Source organism: Dermacentor variabilis, chromosome 6 (assembly GCF_050947875.1).
Source record: "Dermacentor variabilis isolate Ectoservices chromosome 6, ASM5094787v1, whole genome shotgun sequence".
Classification (NCBI taxonomy): domain Eukaryota; kingdom Metazoa; phylum Arthropoda; class Arachnida; order Ixodida; family Ixodidae; genus Dermacentor; species Dermacentor variabilis.
In genome coordinates, this window is record NC_134573.1 from 145864395 (window position 1) to 145886498 (window position 22104).

General features: G+C 43.5%; 3 protein-coding genes across 6 annotated transcripts in view; 1 reads left to right on the top strand and 2 right to left on the bottom strand.

Moving 5' to 3' along the window:
• Positions 1–10078, bottom strand: part of chico (insulin receptor substrate 1 chico) — a 38341-nt gene extending 28263 nt beyond the window's left edge. Inside the window, exons 1-2 of one of the 4 annotated variants that reach the window (XM_075696154.1) lie at positions 9749–10078; positions 6427–6561 (exon numbers count right to left, since the gene is read on the bottom strand). In XM_075696154.1, the coding sequence (XP_075552269.1) occupies positions 6427–6528 (102 nt within the window). In that variant the 5' untranslated portion in view covers positions 6529–6561; positions 9749–10078. Of the gene's footprint in view, positions 1–6426; positions 6562–8382; positions 8513–8549; positions 8570–9748 lie in introns of those variants that run through there. The other 3 variants (XM_075696157.1, XM_075696158.1, XM_075696155.1) reach the window with 3 other exon arrangements.
• Positions 10079–10703: 625 nt separating this feature from the next.
• On the bottom strand, positions 10704–20206 carry LOC142585416 (E3 SUMO-protein ligase NSE2-like). Its single transcript, XM_075696175.1, has 5 exons — positions 19963–20206; positions 19478–19590; positions 18433–18580; positions 14700–14877; positions 10704–10907 (listed from the first exon to the last, which is right to left on the bottom strand). Exons 1-5 carry the CDS (start codon positions 20081–20083, stop codon positions 10799–10801), a joined length of 669 nt encoding a protein of 222 aa, XP_075552290.1. The 5' UTR covers positions 20084–20206; the 3' UTR covers positions 10704–10798.
• A 246-nt stretch (positions 20207–20452) lies between these two features.
• Positions 20453–22104, top strand: part of Nup188 (nuclear pore complex protein Nup188) — an 80974-nt gene continuing 79322 nt past the window's right edge. The window contains exons 1-7 of the mRNA XM_075696170.1: positions 20453–20489; positions 20722–20776; positions 20852–20925; positions 20992–21058; positions 21161–21241; positions 21401–21445; positions 21582–21674. Coding sequence (XP_075552285.1) covers positions 20473–20489; positions 20722–20776; positions 20852–20925; positions 20992–21058; positions 21161–21241; positions 21401–21445; positions 21582–21674 — 432 coding nt within the window. The 5' untranslated portion in view covers positions 20453–20472. The remainder of the gene's footprint in view (positions 20490–20721; positions 20777–20851; positions 20926–20991; positions 21059–21160; positions 21242–21400; positions 21446–21581; positions 21675–22104) is intronic.

Here is a 22104-nt window from a genome sequence, read left to right on the forward strand (position 1 = left end):
ATGAGCTGAAACACGGTGTCCTTGTTTGAAGGGGCCTCAAGAATGTACAACAGTGCCACCATACAAAAAATTGGCAAATACAATTTCAAATATTGATATGTATAAAACTTCTCATATATCAGCATCACTGTGGAGTCTTGGAGCTTCAAAAAAAGGAAAAAGAACAGAGGAAGATTCTCATGTCATTATTACGACTAGAACATGGCACCATCGAGTAACGCTCACAATGTCTCTTAAACCAGGCATTTGCTAACTCACGCTACACAGAGGGACGCTACCAGCAGTAACGTTCATTTATAAACACGCTTCCATGCTCACAACTCAGTGAAATGATTCACACAGCACTGCTGTTTCAAATTCACATACTAAATGTAAGTTCTTTTTTCACTAATAAAGAAATAGAACAGCAATTAATCGACGTTGCTTAATTATTATATCAGTAAGTGCAAGACCTCCAGGTGTCCTTTTAAGGGTATCGGCTCCATTCACTACATCAACCTGAGCTCATTGCTGCAAACAAGCACCAAGAATACCGTATTTACTCGCATAATGATCGCACTCGCGTAATGATTGCACCCATGAATTTTGACATCAAAATTCATTTTTTTTTTAAATTTCCCGTGTAATAATCACACCCTGAACTTGCTGCAGCGATATGTCGTGTGCCAAGTCTAGCTAATATTGATCGCGCTTACCATCTGTCGAATGCTACGCGAACGACTCTCCAAGACAAACCAAGTGGTCTGCACGCACCAAACATTCTTAAGTAGATGCCTCATTTCATTACTTTCATCACTTTCTGCACTTCCATGACTAAAAAAAAAAAAAAAAAAAAAAAGCTGCAACCAAACTTGCCTTTATTATGTGTAGGCTTTATAATGGTTGTGGTCAACAACAACAAAAAAGGCGTCTTTCAATTCTTCTAATCTGCACTCGTGGGCACGCAACAAATCGCAAGCGGCAACGATAGTAGCCACGCTTACACTGATACGTTAAAAGTGTACCCTATTAATACGCTGACACTTGTAACACAGCTAAGATATTCACCTACCCTTAGCGGAAACATGCCGTATTAGGATAGTAGTGAAGACAGATGCCGCAGTTTCCGGCCATGTGTTTCTATGTCACTGGCAGCTAAGCACGCCCATCTGTTTCTGTTCCCTCAAAGTGGACATGGCTACGTTATTGCCGCAAGCTTGCCGATATTATTCATTACCGATATGGAAGATACTATTTCAATGCACGTAATGTACTCACAAGAAGAAAAAGAAATCGCGTTCGGCGCGTTTGGCTTGCTCCGCCGGCCGCCATTTTTGTTTTGGTGTCCCGCAGCAAATGTGGGACGAAAAAAAATTTTCTTTTCGCAGGAAACTTAACCCACATAATGATCGCACCCCTGATTTTGGGTCAATTTTTCTGACAAAAAAGTGTGATAATTATGCGAGTAAATACGGTATTGCCTACAAAATGAAATACATGCTCCATATTGACACAGTCCTTGAAACCTTGAATATCATAATGCTACCTAATATTTTAGTTTCAAAGCGTTCAAGAAAAATTTCAATGAAGCTTGCTCCCGTGCTGTGTATCAGCAGTGAAAGATACAAACAAAACTGTCGGTTCCTTGTGCCAAATAACTAAAAAGAAGACATGTTATGATACTGCACTTATACTAACTATACCAACAACTGCACTGAACAAGTCAAAACATGTTAAAATAGCTGGAGCTACCGTGTTTCCAATGCACTGTAGTTCTTATTGTACACACACATTGCTACATGTGTTTCATGCTAAACAGGCCTTTCAAGGATAACACAGACTGCTTAAATACACAAAAAAAAATCAACCTTCTGAAAGTAACAAGTGAAGAATTATTGTGACGATGGATCGCATTTATTTAAGAGATGAAGAATGCAAAGGTATCGCTGAGCGAAAGCAGTTGACAGTGCCGCATGAAAGCCAGTCCAGCTCTGTTCTTTTCATCGAACCTCCATCTCTCATGTTTCACCACCCCACTGGCAGACGATGCCCACTGGGTGAGTCATTCAGAAGATCGGCTGTAAAATGGCTTAAGGTGCGCGACATGTGTCAACTGTACCTTTCGAGAGCAGCGAACATTGCTTGTGATGTGGCAGGTTACATACGTAACGTCACTGCGGCGCTTGACAATGACGAATTAACTAGAGCAGCGGGCCAAGGATTTCCTACACAAACCACGTTTGCGGACCAGTGCCCACAATGACATAAGGTCACCTTTAGTATAAGACATGGACCGATGGCGGGTATTGTAACGCATCTTTGAATGCTGTTGAGACACCAGTGTTCAGAGGTGTGTGGTTTCTTCTGCTTAGCACCATGTCTCGGCAACCGAAATTGCCACGTCTAGTATAAAAGGAAGAATTGTGTCAAGATAGCTGCGAGGAGAGCGAGCGTGGAGCAGATAAAATGGAGTTTACCCTGTGGTCTTGTGCTTGGCAGAGTTGTAAGTGTAAGCGATATAAGGCAGTATTTCGTCCCAGTTCTTGTGCTTGGAATTGGACGAAATGGATAACATGTTCGCAAGAGTCTTGTTCGTGTGCTCTACGAGTCCATCGGTCTACGGGCGATACAAAGTAGCATGGCGGAACTGGCACCCGCGGTTACTGATGATGTCTCGTGGAGGACCGTGGCGTAGAATTACAAAGTGAAGCATAAACTGTGATACATGGAAAGCCATTGCTGCAGGTATTGCAGCAGTTTCTGCGTAGCACATCAGATAGTTGACACAGACAACTACCCATCGATTGGCATAGTTTGATCGTGGAAATGGGCCAAGGAGATCAACACCAACAGCCTCGAAGGGAGATTTAGGAGGCGGTACAGGATGATGTCCAGGTGGCGTAGTCGTGGGACGCTTGTGACGTTGACATTGTTCACAATGCAACACATATTTTTCCGTGTCGTGTCATATTTTGGGCCAGTAGAACCTTTGGTGGATTGCGATGAAATGTTCAGGCAAAGCCCATGTGACAGCAGATTGCGTCACAATGCGTGAAGCGAAGAACCTCCTTGGCCTGAATAACTTTTCTAGTAGAGGATGTCATCGTGGACCACAAAACAGCTTGGGTTGGCGAGCTCATTTGCAGAGGCGAACACAGGATCTAAGCCACGGTCGTCATGTTGTGCTTTCCAGAATGTCACGAGACCAGAAAATGAGGCGTCGATAGTGTCGATATATTGACCGAAGTTGTCAGCGTCATACTCAGTCGTACGTAGAGGTAGGCACGATAGGCAGTCAGCGTCTGCGTGGCGGTTAATGTTTTTGTAGCGTACTACAAAGTCAAACTCTTGTAAGCATAGGGCCCATCACGCAAGTCGGCCAGAGGGGTCATGTAGGCCCACCAACCAACAAAAGGAATGATGGTCAGTGATGACTGAACAGCGATGGCCGTAGACATGTGGGCGAAACTTGTGAATGGCAAAAACGACTGCCAGGCACTGCTGTTCTGTCACTGTGTAGTTGTGCTCTGCCTTGCTCAATGAACGACTTGCATAGGCAACCACTTGTTCAGCATTGTCATGGCGTTGGACGAGCCCTGTGCCGAGGCCGATTCCACTGGCATCAGTATGAATTTCTGTAGGAGCCGAAGAATCAAAGTGGCAGAGCACCGGCCCCGATGTCAGCATGAATTTTAGCTACTTAAATGCAGTCATAATCCAGTGTCCAGTGGAAGGGCACATCATTTTGCAGCAAGTCAGTCAGCGTTTGCACCCAACAGCAAAATTTGGAATAAAGTGGCGGAAATATGAGCATAGGCCCAGAAAACTTCGTAGGTCCCTGAGAGATTGAGGCTTCTTGAACAGCGGTGACTTTCTGCGGATCCGGTCTAATGCTGTTTTTGTCCACAAGGTGTCCCAGAACCAGTGTTTCGCTTCCTCCAAAACGACATTTCTTGGAGTTCCATGTCAGTGCAGCTTTCTCCAGACAGGTTAGAACAAGATTAAGGTGATGGTTATGTTTTTCGAATGTTTGACCAAAGATGAACACAGTGAAACGTTCAAGCGCAGGTTGCTGGGCAAGAATGGACAACAGAACTTTGCCTGCTCCGCAGTCCATGGTTGCATGACACTCTTGCAAGATGTTGATGCCAAGGATAACGCCATGCGTGGAATGAGCAAGTACTGCAAATTCTACCTTGAAGGCCTTGCCAGTGACACAAACAGACATGGTACATACACCGACTAGACACAAAGATATGCCGCTCACTGCCCGAAAGGTAGTATGTTTGTCCCAATAAAACATAACTTTACAGCTAAGTTGTTCCTTGAAAACTAAACTCATTACGGAAACAGTTGCTCTGGTGTCCATCGAAGCCATTGCAGGAACATCGTCAACAAGTACATGAACCTTGTTTTGAAGCATCGAAACTGGTGGAGGCATACTTGTGTGCAATGCAGTACGTCCAGCGACCTCACCTCCATCAGCCGCACAGGCTAGTTTCCATGTGGCAAAGCTGAAAGCTGCTGCTGCCGTGGGAATGCCACAGATCGCTCGGAAAATGTCGTACGTAGGCGACGTCACATTGGGCAGAACCAGGCGTTGTGTCCACGAACACACCGCCCCGGTAACACACCGGGCGTTCATGCAGCATACCAAAAGTCACGGTATTGTGAGTGTACTCGGCACACATTGTTCCCGCTCTGAAACGAAAGGAGATGGTCAGCTGTTGTAGCTGTAACTGTCACGGAGGCGGCTCGACGTTAGAGGCCATTGGTAGTGGAGCCAGCAGCCGAGGTCCGCCGTTGGAGTAGCTGCACTCGAAGCCATTGCCGACACAGCACGCCCGACATAGTTCCTTGCATACATTGAGACGAATGATAGAGGAAAGGTCAGCAGGTAGTGAATCATGGCATACATCGATGGTGGCGACCTTTGTGACGTTGGCCAGATGTCCGAACTTCGAAATAATGCGACGCGTTTTAAGGGCCTCAAAGGTTCGACAGGGATGAATCATGTCTGCCACTGATTCCACTCTCCTTGCCAATGAGGATGTGGTAAACATCCTCGGCAATACCTTTGAGAATATGGCCCACCGTGTCTTCTTCTGCCATGTAGACGTCCACCGACTTGCACAACTTCAGTATCTCTTCAATGTATATTCTGCAAGTCTCCCCCGTGACTTGAGCCCTCTGCGACATCTGCTCTGCATGTTTCTTCTTCATTTCTGCATCTCCAAAGCATTAATTTCCTCCACAAATAGTTCCCACGTTGTCAAAGTGTCTTCATGGTTCTCAAACCATACCAACACAGTGAAATCAAGGAACAACCCCACATTAGACAACTGCCTAGCAGCATTCAAACCGTTGGATCGGCTCACCCGCTGAAGGTGGCTGAACCATGCAACCACATCGTCACCGGGTTTTCCCGTGAAGGTCCGTGGCTCCCTGTAGTGGTAAGGGGATGCCCTCGCGGACGGTTGCTGGGTGTCTCTGTTTGAACTCATTTCTTGAGGTAGTCGTGCCAAGCCCACAAGTCATCGGATGCGGCGAAGCTCATACTGTTATGCTTCCGTCATTGGCAGACGGTGTCCCTCAGGTAGCACTAGGTAGCAGCTGGCTTATCCAGCACCTCCACTACAATTGTGACGATGGATCGCGTTTATTTACAAGGTAAAGAATGCAAACATATCGCTCAGCAAAAGTTCACAGCACCGCCCGCGAGTCAGTCCAGCTTCGATCTCTTCATCCAACCTCTGCTCGCATGTTTCAATATAAAACAACTATCTTTCGATAGTAACACAACAGGCAAAATGCCTTCTCAAGAAAAAAGACAGAAACAAGCAAATGCCACATTCAGTATGGTTCCTCAATGGAGTCAAATACACAACTCTTCCAAATCAACTCTTAAATAACCTATTATCAGGATTAAGGAACCAAAAGAGCAAGAAAGAAAGAAAAGTTATTTAATAATTTAGGTCACAACATTAACGTGACAAAATAGCCAAAGGTGACATTACTGGTATGCTAGCTACCTGATCAAGCCTCTAACATTCATTACACAAGTTAGATTCAACCCACATATATAGCAGAAATTGCTAATGGTAATTTGCAGATGAGGTTCTTCTTGTGGAGCCATGTTACAATGCAATTAAACATACTGCACTAATACTGTGTAAAAAAACACAGCAAATAATTACCACACGAAGGAACATCCAAATGCACAATGCATAAATTCAGCAGAGAGGTAACACAATGAGGAGAGAGAGAAAAAGTTTGAGACAGCCTACTTGTTTACCTTATACAAAATAAAAGAATGGGTGTAAAGCAAACAGGTCGTGCAGAAGAAAGCACAACTGGCTGCTGCCGAAAGAGGCAGAGTGGGTCATTAACTTAAGCATTTGTGTAGCCTATCATTCAATATAATCTGTTGCACCATCAATTTCTCACCTTCAGCTTTCTCAGGTACCCCGTCTTCTGGATGTCCATGGCCTGCTCGGCCAGGGAGACCACCCCGCTTCCCCGCGATGCGTCTTTCATCTTTGTCGACATGGCTTCAGTCAGTCTGGTCCCATATTCAACCACCTGCCACAGGAAATTCACCAAAGTCATGCTGCACATTTGCCACCAAAACAAAGCTTGCAAGCCACAGCACAACGGGGAGGCAGCACAGGAGTTGCACGCAGCCTTCGTCCTTCCTTTGTTCGCATGAGCACTAAGTTTATTCTATACCGGATGGAGGGCATTCGGCAGCTATGACATCATTTGTTCAAGGCACGACTGAGATGCCCAGTTTCTCTCTCCATTTTCCACAGGAAAAGTGTGAGCCACACGTTACGCTGATCATCGCTTCAAGAACATCTGAGACGCACTTTGCACCGGCAGCACCGAGTGTTGATTGTGTAGAGCTGAACGATGTATCGACCGGCTGACTGACGCCAGCGTTGTGCACACCATCTCTCCCTCTCACATATCAATACGACACGCATGTTTGCAAGATAACATCGAGGAGCAGGGTGGTGGGCCCGATAAGAGCGCTCGCCTAACTGGGGCGAGAACAATGGTGGAGCCAAGATTGGCCATTTCCAGAGGAAATCATACGGTACACAAGAGCAATATGTCAACTTATAAATGTGTCACAGAAGAAGAAATATAGAAGCATGAGTGGCTCTAATATTTTTTTATGGCAGATCCAGGTTTTTCGTCATCACTAAGAAAGAAAAAAAAAGGAAAACCAAGACAATTGGACAAGAAATGGGACCAACTAGCTCACTGCATCCTACTGCAGATTTTACATGTTTAGGCTGCAGCGTGTGTCTCCGGGCGTACTGCCCCATATCTGCATGACAAAAGTAGTGCGTGGTATGGCATCACAGTGACCCGTTTTTCCAAATAATATTGACAAGTCATCTTCAGGCTTGCTTACTGGAAGCCTTGTCGCAAGGTGGTGCTAGAACAATGAATACAATGCCAAGCCATGGAGGTAGTGAAGACCAAAAATTATTGCAATTTAGGATTAAAAACACTTCACAGGTTAAGGCCAGCAAAGAATGCACTAAGTGATTGAGATAAATTATATCGCACCTGACCAAAGAATTCCAATTCCACCATGACATGATTAATGTCATCACATTTGATGCATATGGGTAACAAACAGACTGGCTGCATGTTCAGAAAAAGTCACGACGAAATAAACTAATAATTTTTTGTTGATATTTCAGCACTAATTCTGCAGAAAACAAACCCTGTCAAAAAACAACAATTAGAAGGTGCCAATATTCAAGAGTAATACCAGTGACACATGGACACTTTGGATCTGATCCAGCTTAATTGAGATGGAATTTTTCAATGTGATTGGCTCTAGCACAAACTTATGGAAGGTAGCCAAAGGGGCTTTGCGGATTTCAATTGTCTTTGGTTAGAATGCTCTTTCAAAGCGTGCTTGAATAATGAACTACAAGCACTGCTATCAATTCTACTAGAAAACATTCTTTAGGATGTTCGAAAAATGCTTAGTGCCAATTCTCCAACTGACTGTTTTCTGTTTGGAATCATATTCAAGATATACCGATCGTGCACACGCATCACACTTTCCGGCTAAGTGAATACTTGTAATTTTAAATCAATGAAGCCTCACAACTACTGTAGTAGTAGCAGAACTTCGAATAATAAATTAAAGCTCAACGAAAAGTGCAGCACTAATTAGTTACTTTCATGGCTCAAACTAACGCATTGGTTAATGGTGGACAGGATTTAACACCACCCGTAACTAGCTGCACTGAACTGTTGACTTAGTTATTATCAAAATAAGTGTTAATGGACATGTAAACATGCCACCAACTTCGGCAAAAGGGGCGCGCCAACTCCGAACGCCTACTGGCTTCAAGCACGCACACACAAACGCACCCGACTGGTCAAGGAAGCTGTGTTAAAATCAATCGATCCGCCGGTCACGAACGCGAACTAAGCTAAGCACAAACCACAGACTTGTTTGTAACTGCGCGGAAAACCGGACAAAACGCAATCCAATTAGTGCGCACGAGCAAAAACGCGCGCGTCTTTAACATCCTTACAGCTAGGTGGTGCTCACTGCAGCAAAGGAAGTCAAAGCCGCACGCCTTTTCTTTCTTTTTTTCTGCAGTACATTTCCGTTCACTATGATCGCGGCAGCAAACGCCCAGTCACGTTTCTAGCGTCTGACAGGCTTTTCCCCCCAAAAGTACTACATTGCAACAGCGCGGCGACAACTACGAGTCACAACACCGCGATAACGGCGTGTTCCTGTAGGGTGACGTAGCTGTAGCGGGTCAAAAGACAAACAGAAGGCGAGACATTGTAAACAAGTCGCCTGACCTTGAGTAAAGAGCTACACAGCCGCTTTGCTGGCACTGTGCGGTTGAGGAAAAAAGAAAACATAGAACACTAGCTGAAGAAGCAAAGCGCTTAATAAACGCGTCATAAGCAATCCAAGTAGACATCGAGGTCAACAGAAAGGAAAATTACGGTCAGATTTCCGGGTCCACGCCGGAACAAACAGGCTGCTAAAAAAAAAAAAAAAAAAATGTCATTCGCCATTCCATCCGTCTGTCGCGGCGGAAATAGTGCGCTCAGACAGACGGCGTGTTCAGCGCGTGCACGGAATGCGAAAAATGCAGGCCGATAAACGTGAAACCGAACGCAAGGGAAAGAAAGATGAAAACGTGATAGTAGCTCCGTGTTGGTACGAGCACTTGTTTTTTTTCTTCCGTCTCTCGCTCTCTTTCCTCGCGCTCCCGACTGCGATTCCTCCGCTACCTCGCCTTCCCCTGTACGATCAAGATGTCCATGTTGAATCGGCTACGCCACGACACTGCCGACTGGCCCACATTTCTCAGACGCCCGAGATCGTAACGCCGCCGCACTCGCGCGAAACAATCGGTGCGACACGCACGCTTTTTACCGCGGCGCTTCCTAATCGGACCCTTCGGCAGCAATGGCGCTGTCACGTGGTAAAAAGCGCTCGCCTCGGTCGACGGCTCGCAGATCGTTAACAGTCCACGCTTTCGAAGGACGGACGGACGGTCGCCTGACAAAGACTTGCGACACGAATCGCACCAGCGGGCCTGCATCGGGTGACGATGCTAGCCTGCGTACGCCATCAAATCCCCGCAAAAACTGTGCGCTTCCCCCCCACCTCCCCTCGTTTCGGAGTTTGCCTTCCGTACCACCACAGGGGCGACCCATGCCCGTGTCAGATAGCGGGCGTCGCAAATAACTCGAGAACGTCGCTCACCTAGAGCTTGTCTCTCCGCAGCCTCGCGAGCCAGGTTCCTCGGTCCGGTGATCCCTCGGCTGGACACGTCAACGCTGCGTTTTAACGATCCTGCCTCTCCTTTTTTCTGAGGAAATCACGGCGCTGGCTGGGCCGCACGACCGCTCGCTTCCACGTCTGTTTACGTTTTTCTTCCGCTGATGCTCACCACAGGGCGCTGCGGCTGCGCGTCTCGCCATGTACTCCGCCCTCGCCTACGCAACTCAAATCGAAAACAACGACGCCTTTCCGGAAGGAAGCGGCTCTTCCCGGAACACGTCTTTCTGAGCCCGTGCTTGGCGATTTAAGAGGTGCTCGTTTTCACGCGTGCGTGTGTCTGTGTACAGACAGCGCTCCCCGCCGATCAGCTTGTACCCGTGTGTGCCCACGTAGCGGCATCGGCGATTACTTTTTTTTTTTTTTTTTCGATCTAAGCTTCCGCGTGCGGAAAGGTTCCATGCGATAACCAGGTCTTGCCTGTTGCAATATTTCGTTGCTGCCGTCTAGAAGAATAATGCAGCGCGCTTTTGTTCTTAGCATTTCCCGGTAGCTCGCGCCACGAGGTATGCTCCACTTTTATTAGTGACCTTGACCCGCGGCTCGGAGATGTTGCGACGCTATAAAGATGATTATTTTATTTTGGCGGAGGGGGTACAATAACCTCCTTTGTGCGCCGCAGACGCAACTGGTATTGTCTTACGCATACATCACATATAAAGAATCTTATACAAACACAAGATAACCAGTTATTAATGAAAAACTGCAGCTGGTCAGAACCAGGTTAAAATCGTGTTCATTCTCTTTCTGCTATCCTATCAGTCTACCAATGTTTGCACCAGACTGCAAAGAGCGTGGATGCTGGTAATCGGTGGCTCACAGCTAGAGTAATTATGACCACACGTAATTAAGAAGAAATTATAAGCATGCATCATTGAAACAGATTGCAGTTTTTATCACTGCAGAGTGCAGCACACAATATTAATTTTATTTGTGATAGAACACGCTAAATGAGGTATGGTGATGACAACGAATTCAGTCTTTCTTCTTGGATCGTTCATTCAATATTCTCGCAACAAAGTGGTCATCCACCAGGTCTCTCATATTCAGAGTGGCTTTGTTCGCACAGCCCAAATACGGGCACCTGCAACCATAAGAGAACCAATAAGCAGAGTAATTTCACACACAACATGCAGCATTAAAATTATGAAGCCAAACGAAAGGCAAACTGGGTGATTTTGGGTAGACTTGTACATAACAAATTACATGTAATTATAGTTGCTTGTAACCAATAACATTTATTGGTAATATTGCAATTTAACAATTACTTTAAATTGTTTACACAGTAATGTTCACAGTAATTCAATTACTTTTTTTAGTAATCAATTACATGTAACCAGTTACATTTTTGACAAAACACGTTCTGACAGGCGACGCTGTTTTGAGCATTTGCATTTGGTGAAAACTACAGTGTCTCGAGGGATGAAAACATGTACATGGGTTACGTCCTACACACTACCAGCGTCTTGCAGCTACACATCGATCACCTCAACGTGGCAGGCTTGCTTGTTTGCGCACTTCTCTTGGAAGTTCGACCTCTGAGCTTTTCTCTTGCAAATTTCTATCCCTCTCTCCTGAAAGTGCTTATAGGCAGCGTTTATCGGCAGCAAGAGCTACTGGTCAATAGGGGGTTTTAGAAATAGCATGCCTAAGCGACTTAGTGCACACAAAAACCAAAACTTCATTGTAGGGCCTTTGCATTTTTTTGTAAGCCCGGCAGTTTGCACTCCCTAACTTAGGGTGCGTAAAATCGAAAACTCCCCAATTGGTCGTGAAACGCATATGTCTGTTTGATATTACAAGACTCAAATACACCTATATTTGTGTCTGTAACACACAGCAGCTTCAGGGCTGAACAATATGCATTTCTATAATAAAAACTTTACAGGCTTGGCTACCTTTTCAAGGAACGTGAACATTTGCTGGCGTCTATCACGATTAGTCGTTCAAGTCTAAATTGGTAGCGAGTGAAGGTCCACCAGATGTTGGCTGACAAGTTTAAACGTTGCTTCTGTGGCTCGATGGCGATGGCCACTTCAGACATTGGTGGGAGAGAACCACCTATATACGATTTTTCAGTTTTTCACTTTCCCTATCGGAAGCACCTTCTGTTAGCCCCAGCAACAATGAAGCGCTGGACTTCTGTAGGAAACCCAAACCCAAGCATCGTGGCATTCAGTGACCACAATCTTTTCGGCAAGGTGTTCGTACACTATAGCACCACCCTTCTGTCCAGAGGGCTCATAGAGCAAGTTTTCAGTGTCGCTGCAGATGTCCTCACAAGAAAATTAGGGAAGATTACGAAATAAAATTCTGAAAAGCAATTCTTAGTGAAGATAAACAATGTGTGAAGAGGTGCAGAGGACGCACTGAAAAAGCCAGCCCAGCCCGTTCTATTTAGTGTGTTTGTGCAATGTTAACAAATGTATTGGGGAAAGTAACATTATAGTAATCTGTTACTATTTAGTAAATGCTCAATTACTTTTGTGGGGCAGTAATTGGTAACAGTAATTAATTACATTTTGAAAGATGTCATCAGTTACTTTTTTTCTGTAATGCGTACAAGTCTGATCTTGGGTGGCACGGGTGATTTTGTGCCTTAACCCCAAAACAATAGCACATTAGTGCTTTAGCATTTGTATTCAGTGATCTTTCATTCAAGTTAAAGAGACACAAAAGGCAAATTGGCCCAAAAAGTACAGTAGGCCAGAAAAAAGACCACGTGACATTTCCTCAGTCTTTACCCATTCTTGTCGACTTTTCTTGCTGAAGTTTCAATGTGAATGCAACCAACTTACACAGTTTACCCTTCTAAGACGGAGGGCAACTAGCAAAAGAGGCGAGATTAATTTATTACTCTTTTGATAGTCTGTTTGGTACTTGTTAGGCAGATGTGGATTTGTTAGTGTAGAAAATCGCAAATGATGAGCCTCAACTTCTTCAAAATCTCCCACATTCAAACCGTGACAACGATGGCACTACCACATGGTGTTACGAAGCTCAAAGACTTTTTAAAAATATATACTGGTTCCTCTCTCCGAGGGTGAGTCACCTTTTTTTGGCTCCGGACAGAAGGTTGAAATGCATTAACTGTTTCTTTCTCAGTGAAGGGGAGGGCTATGAAACTTATTACATTGCCTTTTCTTTCTTTTGAAATGCAAGCTAATAATTTTTTTTAATATTTAAGAACATAGCCTCTTTTAGTTGTCACTATGGCATGTGACAACAATGTGGAGAGCACTGCCAAGGTGTGAAATATGGAGCATGAACATGTGTCGGCCACCAGCAAATTTTCAAAGTGAAAATTTATTTGCCTCTTCCTCCCACTCTGCTGGTGCTGGTTTCTGGCGTCTTGATGATTGTACAACTTCGGCCACTGGATATGTGGGCCACTGGTTAAATGGCAAGTGCCCGAATAGACAAGTAGAACAAGAGGCAACAAGTGAAGGAGTCTGTGACAAAAAAACTGAAGAAGTCAGTTATAAAGAAGTGAAGAAGAACTTGGTAACAGAAGCAACTGAGGTGGAGAAAGAACTAAGCAAACAAAATGGGACTATACTTTTCACTGTGCGAGGAGCACTGAGCTACATGCAAATGAGGATGGAGAAGTGAAAACATTTCAGCAAACATCAAAGAAAGCTTCACTTGTAAATCCACTCCCACATTTGCGTGAGTTTTTTTTCTTCTGTTCCATCTTTTTTGCTTTCTTCCGCTATGTAAGAAAAGAAAACAAACTTGGAAGAGTCTTATAAGTCAATCACAAATTAAGATTACACTATGGGGTTTAGCATCCCAAAGCAACTTGCAGGTGATGAGAGACGCTGTAGTGAGGGGCACCCAGAATTAAGTCGGATGACCTTTTAAGGTGCACCCAAAGCACAGAAAATAGGCGATTTTGCTCTCTGCCCACATCGAAATGCAGCCGTTGCAGCCGGGAATCGAACTCGCAGCCGTGTTGCTCACCAGCAGTATGCCATAGCAACCGAGCCATCGCAACGAGTCAGCCCCAACGTGAGCAACAGTGAAGCAGGCAGGTTGGAACTGAGGGGCAACATAGACCTGAGCCCTTTCCTGTATTCTTCAATGAAAATGAGTTTCAGTGGAGGGACCTAGGTCAGTGTAGCAGGCCTCAAAGAAACACTTAAAAAAAGAAGAAAGAAGGGACTTATTTCTGCAAGAATTTAAACTGCGTGAGAAGGACCGGATATGAATAGGAACAGACACACATTAAGATTAAACTATGAGGTTCAGCATCCCAAAGCAACTTGCAGGTTATGAGAGACGCTGTAGTGATTAAGTCGGATTACCTTTTAACGTGCACCCAAAGCATGGATTTCTTGAGCTGTATTAGTAAGTTACCCTTTTACAACACAAAAAAAAGCCACTTTACTGCAAGAAGCAGCTTGGTAAGCTAGAAAACATGCATATCCAAAAGACAGGTGGTGACACCCATTTGAAGTTCTAACATTAGCTCACTGTGAGGTCATGGATCTTGAAGTGTCTATTTGGGCCTCCTTAAATTTTTATCGGCAAGGATGGACTGCAATGCATTCCAAAGGAACCAAAGAATGAACTTTGGAAGTTTCAAGAGCTTTTGCTCAGCCACAATGGTCCAAATACAAAAAGAGACACTTTGGAATGTGTGACGTTACACCAAAGTAGTGGCACTAGGCTTTCGGTGCAAAAATTAAAGAAAACAAACTTCGACATTCATTTTGCTATTCTAATAAACAACCTATCGTCATGAAATTAACAAAAATACAGTTTTGAAAGAATGGTTCATCAATATAAACTGCTTTACCGTTCTTGTTTTGCAATGCCTTTAAAGTGTTCTTGTCAGAATTGACTCGTTCTGTTACTGGCGTGGGTGGCATACCTTGGATGTCTAGTGCTTTTGATGTACTGGCTGATGCTGTTTTTGTCATAGACGTGGCTGCACTTCGTGTTTTTCACAGGTGCTTCAATGTCTTTCTGGGTGATGGGGTCCTTCCACTGAACGTTCTCAATGTCCTCGGTAACGGTCATGCTGTCCTCGAGGTCTTGGGATGATGAAACTGCAAAGAGAGAAAACGCAGTTAAAGAGGGGGCGATGTGACAAATACTTATGTTTCATACGGTTTGCATGAGTTTGTATGCCATGATGTGCTGGACATAGTATCTAAAAAACATTCCACCCACTTGGACTCACTTTTTCTTAACTTGTGCAATCTAACATGGCTTCATCTGACTGGATCCACTCAAGTGATAAGGTTCGCTTCGGTTGCATGAGAAGGGCACTTCAACATTGATTGCGATTATATGACAGTTCTGATTGTTGGGTGTCACACTGCTCCCTTTTTATCTTGCTCGGGCTCGATCACAATAGAATGTGCCCGTGTGGCACTGGTATAACAGAAAGTAGTTACAAGGATTAACAAATCTTGAAAACTAAAGAATAATAATAACAGGAGGCTTCATCTTGGGATGAAGCCCAATTACGCTATTCGAATACATGTGAAATGATGAAATGCTCTCAACAGACAACTGCTGAACTGGTTTGAATAAAATCTGCTGCATTAAGTAAGAATGCTGACTTCTACTGACTGCAGGAAGTAGAATTTTGATTCAGACTAAGCGTCCTAGTTTTTACATGAGTTAACAAAAATTAGCAGGTTCCAAAAAAAACTGAAGCATGAAACTTACAAATCTGATATGTATGTATAGGTTTACGGCTTATGGGAAAGTTACAATATTTGCAAAAGTCCTGCTCACAAATTATAGTGGTAAATATACAAGGGGGTACCCAAAGTAACTGGAATTATTTTTAAAAAGTTATGTATTTATTTATTTGTTACTAAACAGCCTCATCACCCTGAAAGTACCCTCCATTACATTTAATACATTTATCCAATCTGCAATTTCATTATTCGAAACATTTTTCAAACCTGTCTGTTTTGATGGCCTAATAGCTCCTCTCTCGTTATTTTCTCCCTCACCTCTTTTACGTCGTGAAATTGCAGTCCTTTCATATCTTTCTTCATCCGAGGAAACAAAAGAAAAATCGCACGGAGCAAAGTCAGGTGCCCATGCCCCTTACTCTCCTGACCTCGCTCCATATGGCTTTATTTTGTGGCTTGAAGTTCATGCACTAACTTTTTGTTACATCACAACTACTCGACAATGTCTGCTTGGAACAAGTTAACAGTTTATTTACAGACAAGGATTATAATACTGTGTTTTACAGGAGACAATAACTCAAACTAGTGAGTTTCTCAAACTTCTTCAGAACAGAGCAGTCCAAATGAGCAAATACTTCGAAAAGTGTTAACATTGCGCAAGTTATTTATCAAAGGGAAGAGGCGGGATTTATAAGATGGAACTTGCCATTTATATTTATGCAAACAAGGAAGGAAAATGGTCACATAATTCAGCAAACCTTTCTTTAGTGAATGAAAGTTATGAATTTAGAATAGATATGTACAGAACTCTATAGGTAAGAAGTACTTGTGGGACACAGTCCTTAATGTACCAAAACCCTAACCATTTATATAAAAGCTAATGTATTAATAATGCAATAATTAAGTCCACAATGACATTAACATATTAAAACATGTTTATTCATTACACATCTTGATAACTGAGACCTTGAAATATCAGCTTTGATGTGATTTTCTGCTCTGTTTTGATCACTAACGTTCTACTCGTGGTCGATAACTAGGCACTGAGAGAAAAATAGAGGCTTGTTAATAAAAACTGAAGAGGTTTGCCTGTTGGCATGTCTGGTGTGCTACTTCTTACAGACACTGGTCTCGATGACAAACTTGAATTAGGCACTATTATGTGTTTGGAAGAGAGCGGCATGGATAACAGAGCAAACAGGGGTAGGCAATATTTTAGTTGACATTAACAGAAAAAAATGGAGCTGAGCAGGCCATTGAATGCATAGGGCAGATAACCAGAGGACCGTTAGAGTTACGGAATGGATGCCAAGGAAAGGGAAGTGCCAGTTGAGGATGGCAGAAAATTAAGAGGGTGATGAAATTAGGAAATCAGCAGGCGCAAGTTGGATTCAGCTAACGCAAGACAGGGGTAACTGGAGATCGCTCGGAGAGGCTTTCGTCCTGCGGTGGACATGAAAATAGGCTGATGATGATGTGCTAGGAAGCTGTGGTGCTCTACAGGTGTTATGCAGACTGCGACTTGATAAAGCATAACGTAAGGATTCCTTTCACTCAATCCTATTCCTTTCGTATCATCCCCGACAGGCTGGTACTGGTGATAACACAGGCAGAGCTCTGCTCAGGCCACCAACAAAGTGCACCATGGAAAAAGATCTGAAATAGAACCATTTACATTATCCCAGTCCTGGATTGATAAATTTGCTGCTGAGCTTTCAGTCCATGTCAGATGAAGGGTTCTCCTGTGCTTTTGCACCACTTAATGCCCAAGCTAAGTGCTTTGTAGAGTCATTGTCCACTTCCTTTTCCCTTCTTCTACAGAACATAGGGGGTCAGAGACCTGGTCAGCTGCTGTATGGTGCCATTTTCTCCTGGCCCTCTACTTTCTTTGACGTAAAAAAGTGTTAATGCTTAAAAAAATAAAAACACTCGGAAGCCTCACAGCAGCTGTAATTTACTGCAACAGCTTTTCTACATACTAATATTGGTTCAATTTCCCAGTTAGTGTACCAGTGTCACGACACTTAACATAAACGAGTAGGGGGTTAACCGAGGGGCCCGATTTTTATTAATCATGTCATAAGAAGCCAACAAACAAGGACACCAAGGGCAACACAGGGGAAATTACTTGTACTTACTAAGTGAAATAAAGAAATTATAAATTAATGAAAGTGGATGAAAAAACACCTTGCGCAAGTGGGGGACAATCCCATGTCTTCGCATTGCGCGTGCGATGCTCTACCAATTGAGCTACTAATTGGTAGAGCATCACACGCGTAATGCGAAGACGTAATGCTCAATACGAACACAAATAAATGGTCATTTATTTTCTGGCAAGTTCATTATTTCTGACTCACAATTATTCGAACTTTTTGGAAGTTTTCAGACTCCAAATTATCATTTGGCGACTGTAGAAAATTATTTGAGGTGCTCTAAGAACTACCGATAATTACTCTAAGGTTTCGATGTCAAAGACCTTCATTTAAAACAAAAAATGAAAATGACACGTCAGTACAGTCTTCAGAAGTGTTGAATGTGTCAATCCGTAGCCTGGCATACCATCCTCACCTCCTACAGGCACACTGGCGTTATCACGAAGATTAGGCACCGCTGCTCAGGGTGCGATCAATTAAGTGCGGCACGTAATCTCACTGATAAGGCCAATGTGGCAGTAGAAGACACAGATGGTATCTCTGGCCAGGCGCTCCCGTGTTATTGTTAACAGATTTGAGGCCTGTACTACTTTGAGAATGCCTGGCTTTCTTCCTTAACCCTTAAAACACAGTAACAGTTCAATGCAGTATCTGTCTTTCTTCTCCACTCGGTAGAATACACCATAAGGCCACTTCCTGTCAAATGTATAAATTCCTGTGCAAACACTGTTGTGATTGAGCAACTCACAGGAACATACAAAATGCAAAATTTGATAATGTAAAACATAGGTTTTCCTACCTTCCTCTACTCTGCTTGTAATCCTAAGGAGATTCTTGAATGCCACATGATTTTCTGGGTCTCCTTGACGCTGTTTTGCAGCTTCGTATGTAGAGGCAAGCTCTTGCTTCCAATCTAGTTGTCGGTTGGCTTCGGCAGTCTGTCTGGCCTGAAGGCAAAAAATTGTGGCAGAAACCACCGAAGATGATTGCCAAAGTCAGTGGTAGCTTCCTCGTGTAACCTGCTGCATATCCTCATAAAACCGTGAATCGCGAAACCTCATGGACACATCAGCAGACACACAGAGTGGCAATGCTGCTGCCAACCACAATACGAAATGATACCACGACACAGCATACCTTGTAGTCGCAGCATCCCAATTACATGGACCCAAATGATACTCAGTCACAATGCTAATTTCTCATATCTTGGACGGATCTTGACTGAGGGCACCTAAATTCTAAAATTTTCACATAAATTCGAATCGTATTTCATTTTTACCAGCAAACGTCTTTCAGGTATTAAATTAATCCAAAAACACAGAACCACAACTACTATAACTTATGCCCTTATTACTACGGGCAACTATGTGCCCCTTATATTGAGATTTTTTTATGATAGATACTACTTAAAGAATCCACATTTCGATGCCAAGAGATGATAGTGATGGTACTACAACTTTATAAGAGCTTGTTTACATTTTTAAGAACAATAGGCCTACATTAACATTTTATTTCATGAAAAACGCTACCTCTGCTTCATCATCGCTCAACTTATACCTGCAGCTCATGGACGCCTACGCATCAATAAACATAACTGAACCCCATTGTAGAGCACACACAAACACACACACACACACACACAAAAAAAAAAAAGAAAGGCAGGAAAAAAAGACTACGCATAAACGACGCTCATGGATACGCAAGTTTACTATAGTGCAATTTTTTCTATTTTGAACATTTTGTTGTGCCAAGTTAGGATCGGTTGTCCCTGTAGTAAACAACGGCTTCACTTTCTCATATACTATATTACAGCTGCTCAGATTAAAATCACGAGCAAAACGTACCTGTGCCTTCAGTGCAGTTGCTGCTACCACGAAACTGTCGGCGTCATATTCTTCCTTGATCATACCCTTCGCGCAAAGTTTTAAGGCCTCCACGCTTTCGTTCAAAGCGTCACCTGGGCACAGGGCAGTAATACGATCAAAACAATGTCACGTCAACAGATATAAACGTGCAGTGTACACACAACTCCGCGAGCGGTACACCGTGCACATTACTGCTCGCGTAAACAGAGCTGGCTTCGGGTCGTGTCGCAAGGCTCTCATCGAATATCAAACCGCTTTATAGCTCTTGAGAATGAGTTAGGTTTTTTCGGGGAGCTGACTGAATTGGAGAGCCCCAACTAATTCCTTTGAACATTGGAGGACTATCAGAACTCCACCACCACAGACCCCTGAGCACATCGGCTCAAGTTCGCAACAGTCTACATACGCTACACTCAGCAATGTTACGGCAGATCACTAAGAAAAACCAGCCTACAAACATATACCTTCGCCTACTTCACAAACGTCGGCAGCAACACCGAGGATGACGTCGAGCCCTTGCACAACATAACAATTTAGTCTTTTCAGGTCGTCGACAGCCATGTCGAACGGTGTGAAAGATGCCATGGCGACTACGACTCCAATAAATAACGAGAGAAAAATATCGCGGCACGGCTTTAAGGACGTCAAAACATAGGTCAAAACGAAAGCACCGCGAAAGTTGTGCGCGCCCAAAACAAACTAAAAGCACGAGGTGAACATGAAACCGTAGACAAATGAAAAAAGCACCTTTGAATCAGAAAATTGGCAAGCGCCACTAAACTCATAAAACTAGAGAAAGGAATCTTATGGCGTACTCTATAGTTAACTTCACCGTCATATTTTTGAATTATTCTAAAGTTCGTTATGTAATGTTGTAATTTTATTTAATTTCTATTGTGGTTGTTTGAACTAAAGGGCCATGGAGATGGATCACTTATGTCATCGCTCCACGTAGATGTTACTTGTGTGGCAAAATGGCGGACATTCAAAGGTGCGTGATGCTTTTTTCGCTTTAGCCGGTTTCTGCGCAGCCTGCGTTACAAATTTGCTTCGTTAGCGATTAACGTTCCGTCAGGCTGTTGACGAAAGTGTAGTGAAACAGCAAGTACCCTTCTTTGCCCTACTGCTGTGCTTACTGACACTGAGGCAAAGTGTAAACTTCGATTCACACCAACACCGGCGTGGATGCTTGTAGCATGCAAATTGATGAATTGACTTTGCAGATCGATCAAGGACCTTTGGGTCATCATTTCCGGAAACACTCTTCTCAGATCAAACGTATGTAGCCTTTCTGGAATGTGCGTTGCACCTGAGTAAAGTAACCGCTGCTCACCGCTTCGTATTTGCCCTCAGGAATTGGTTGGCACCGAGCTCACGAAAAATGCCGATCAAGTTCTCAATGGACTTCTTTACTTCACTGACCAAAGGTGATATGCTTGTAGTTTTGCTACTTACTAGTGCTGATAGAATTATCGCTTTTCATTGTACTCTAGGAAGTCGAAGACGACCGTACCTGAAAGCTTTAACCAAGAACTGCTTTCCAAGCTTAGCACTCTTCTCGTAAGTAAAACTGAGTGTATCTTTTTAAATAAGCGCGTGGCCGCCTAATTACGAAGTTGCCGCTTTTCCCAGAGGTGTAGTTAATGGGCTAGTTTGTTTCAGGGATTGGACAAAGAGCGCAGTTATGAACTGTTTTGTTCTTACCTAATCTACGAGTATCGAGGCACTCCAGATGACTTGAAGGTAAGTGCAGCTCATGTTTTCTTTCCGACCGTTTCATAAAAGCTTGTGAGTGTGTGCCGCATTCGTGGGCAAGTTCCCCAAATTTTAGAGCTCTGAAGTGTTGGCGTGCAGTGCTGATTCCCTTTTTTTTTCGTTTTTTTTTTCTTCACGTCACCAAAGGCAACAGTGGCGAGTGAGCGGAATATACCCCACATACTAAATGAGGTAACTTCTTTTTCTTTCTTTTTTTTTTTCTTAGGGGAAGCAAATTTTTGCTCCTGCCGTCTTTCTTTTCCTTCTTTGTTTTCTTTTTTCTTTTTCATTTCTCTTTGAAGTGTTCATATTCAGCTTTCTCTTGCAGGTGTGGAATTACTATCGCATGGAACGCCTATTCAGCCTGTTTTGTTTGAGGTACATTCTTGAGCACTGGCAGAACCCTTCTCATGTCTATGTGGTAAGGCAAACTTTTACACTTCTGTCGCAGCATTTGAAATAACTAAATACCATATGCCATTAATAGCGCACCCTGCATTTGTATTTTTTACGGTGTCGTGAAAGAACAAAACTCGGAGAAAACTCTCACAAGGAAACTTATGTGCAATGTAGGGCATGAAACGAAATTCATCATCTAACAGTTTACATTTCCCTTAGAATGATTCCGTAGATGACAGTGTATTGCTTTCTCAATTTGTGACATAATGCTTTATTCTGCTATAGTTTCTTTTCATCAAAGTATTTGCATATTGGCATTCTCTCTAATACATGGTAATGGTGAGCATAATGCTTTGTTTTGCTATTTATTCGTTGGTTCAGCATCTGTCAGGATCCACACATTTTTCCCAGATGACGGTCTACGGTTAATAAATATAGACGACCTGAGACAA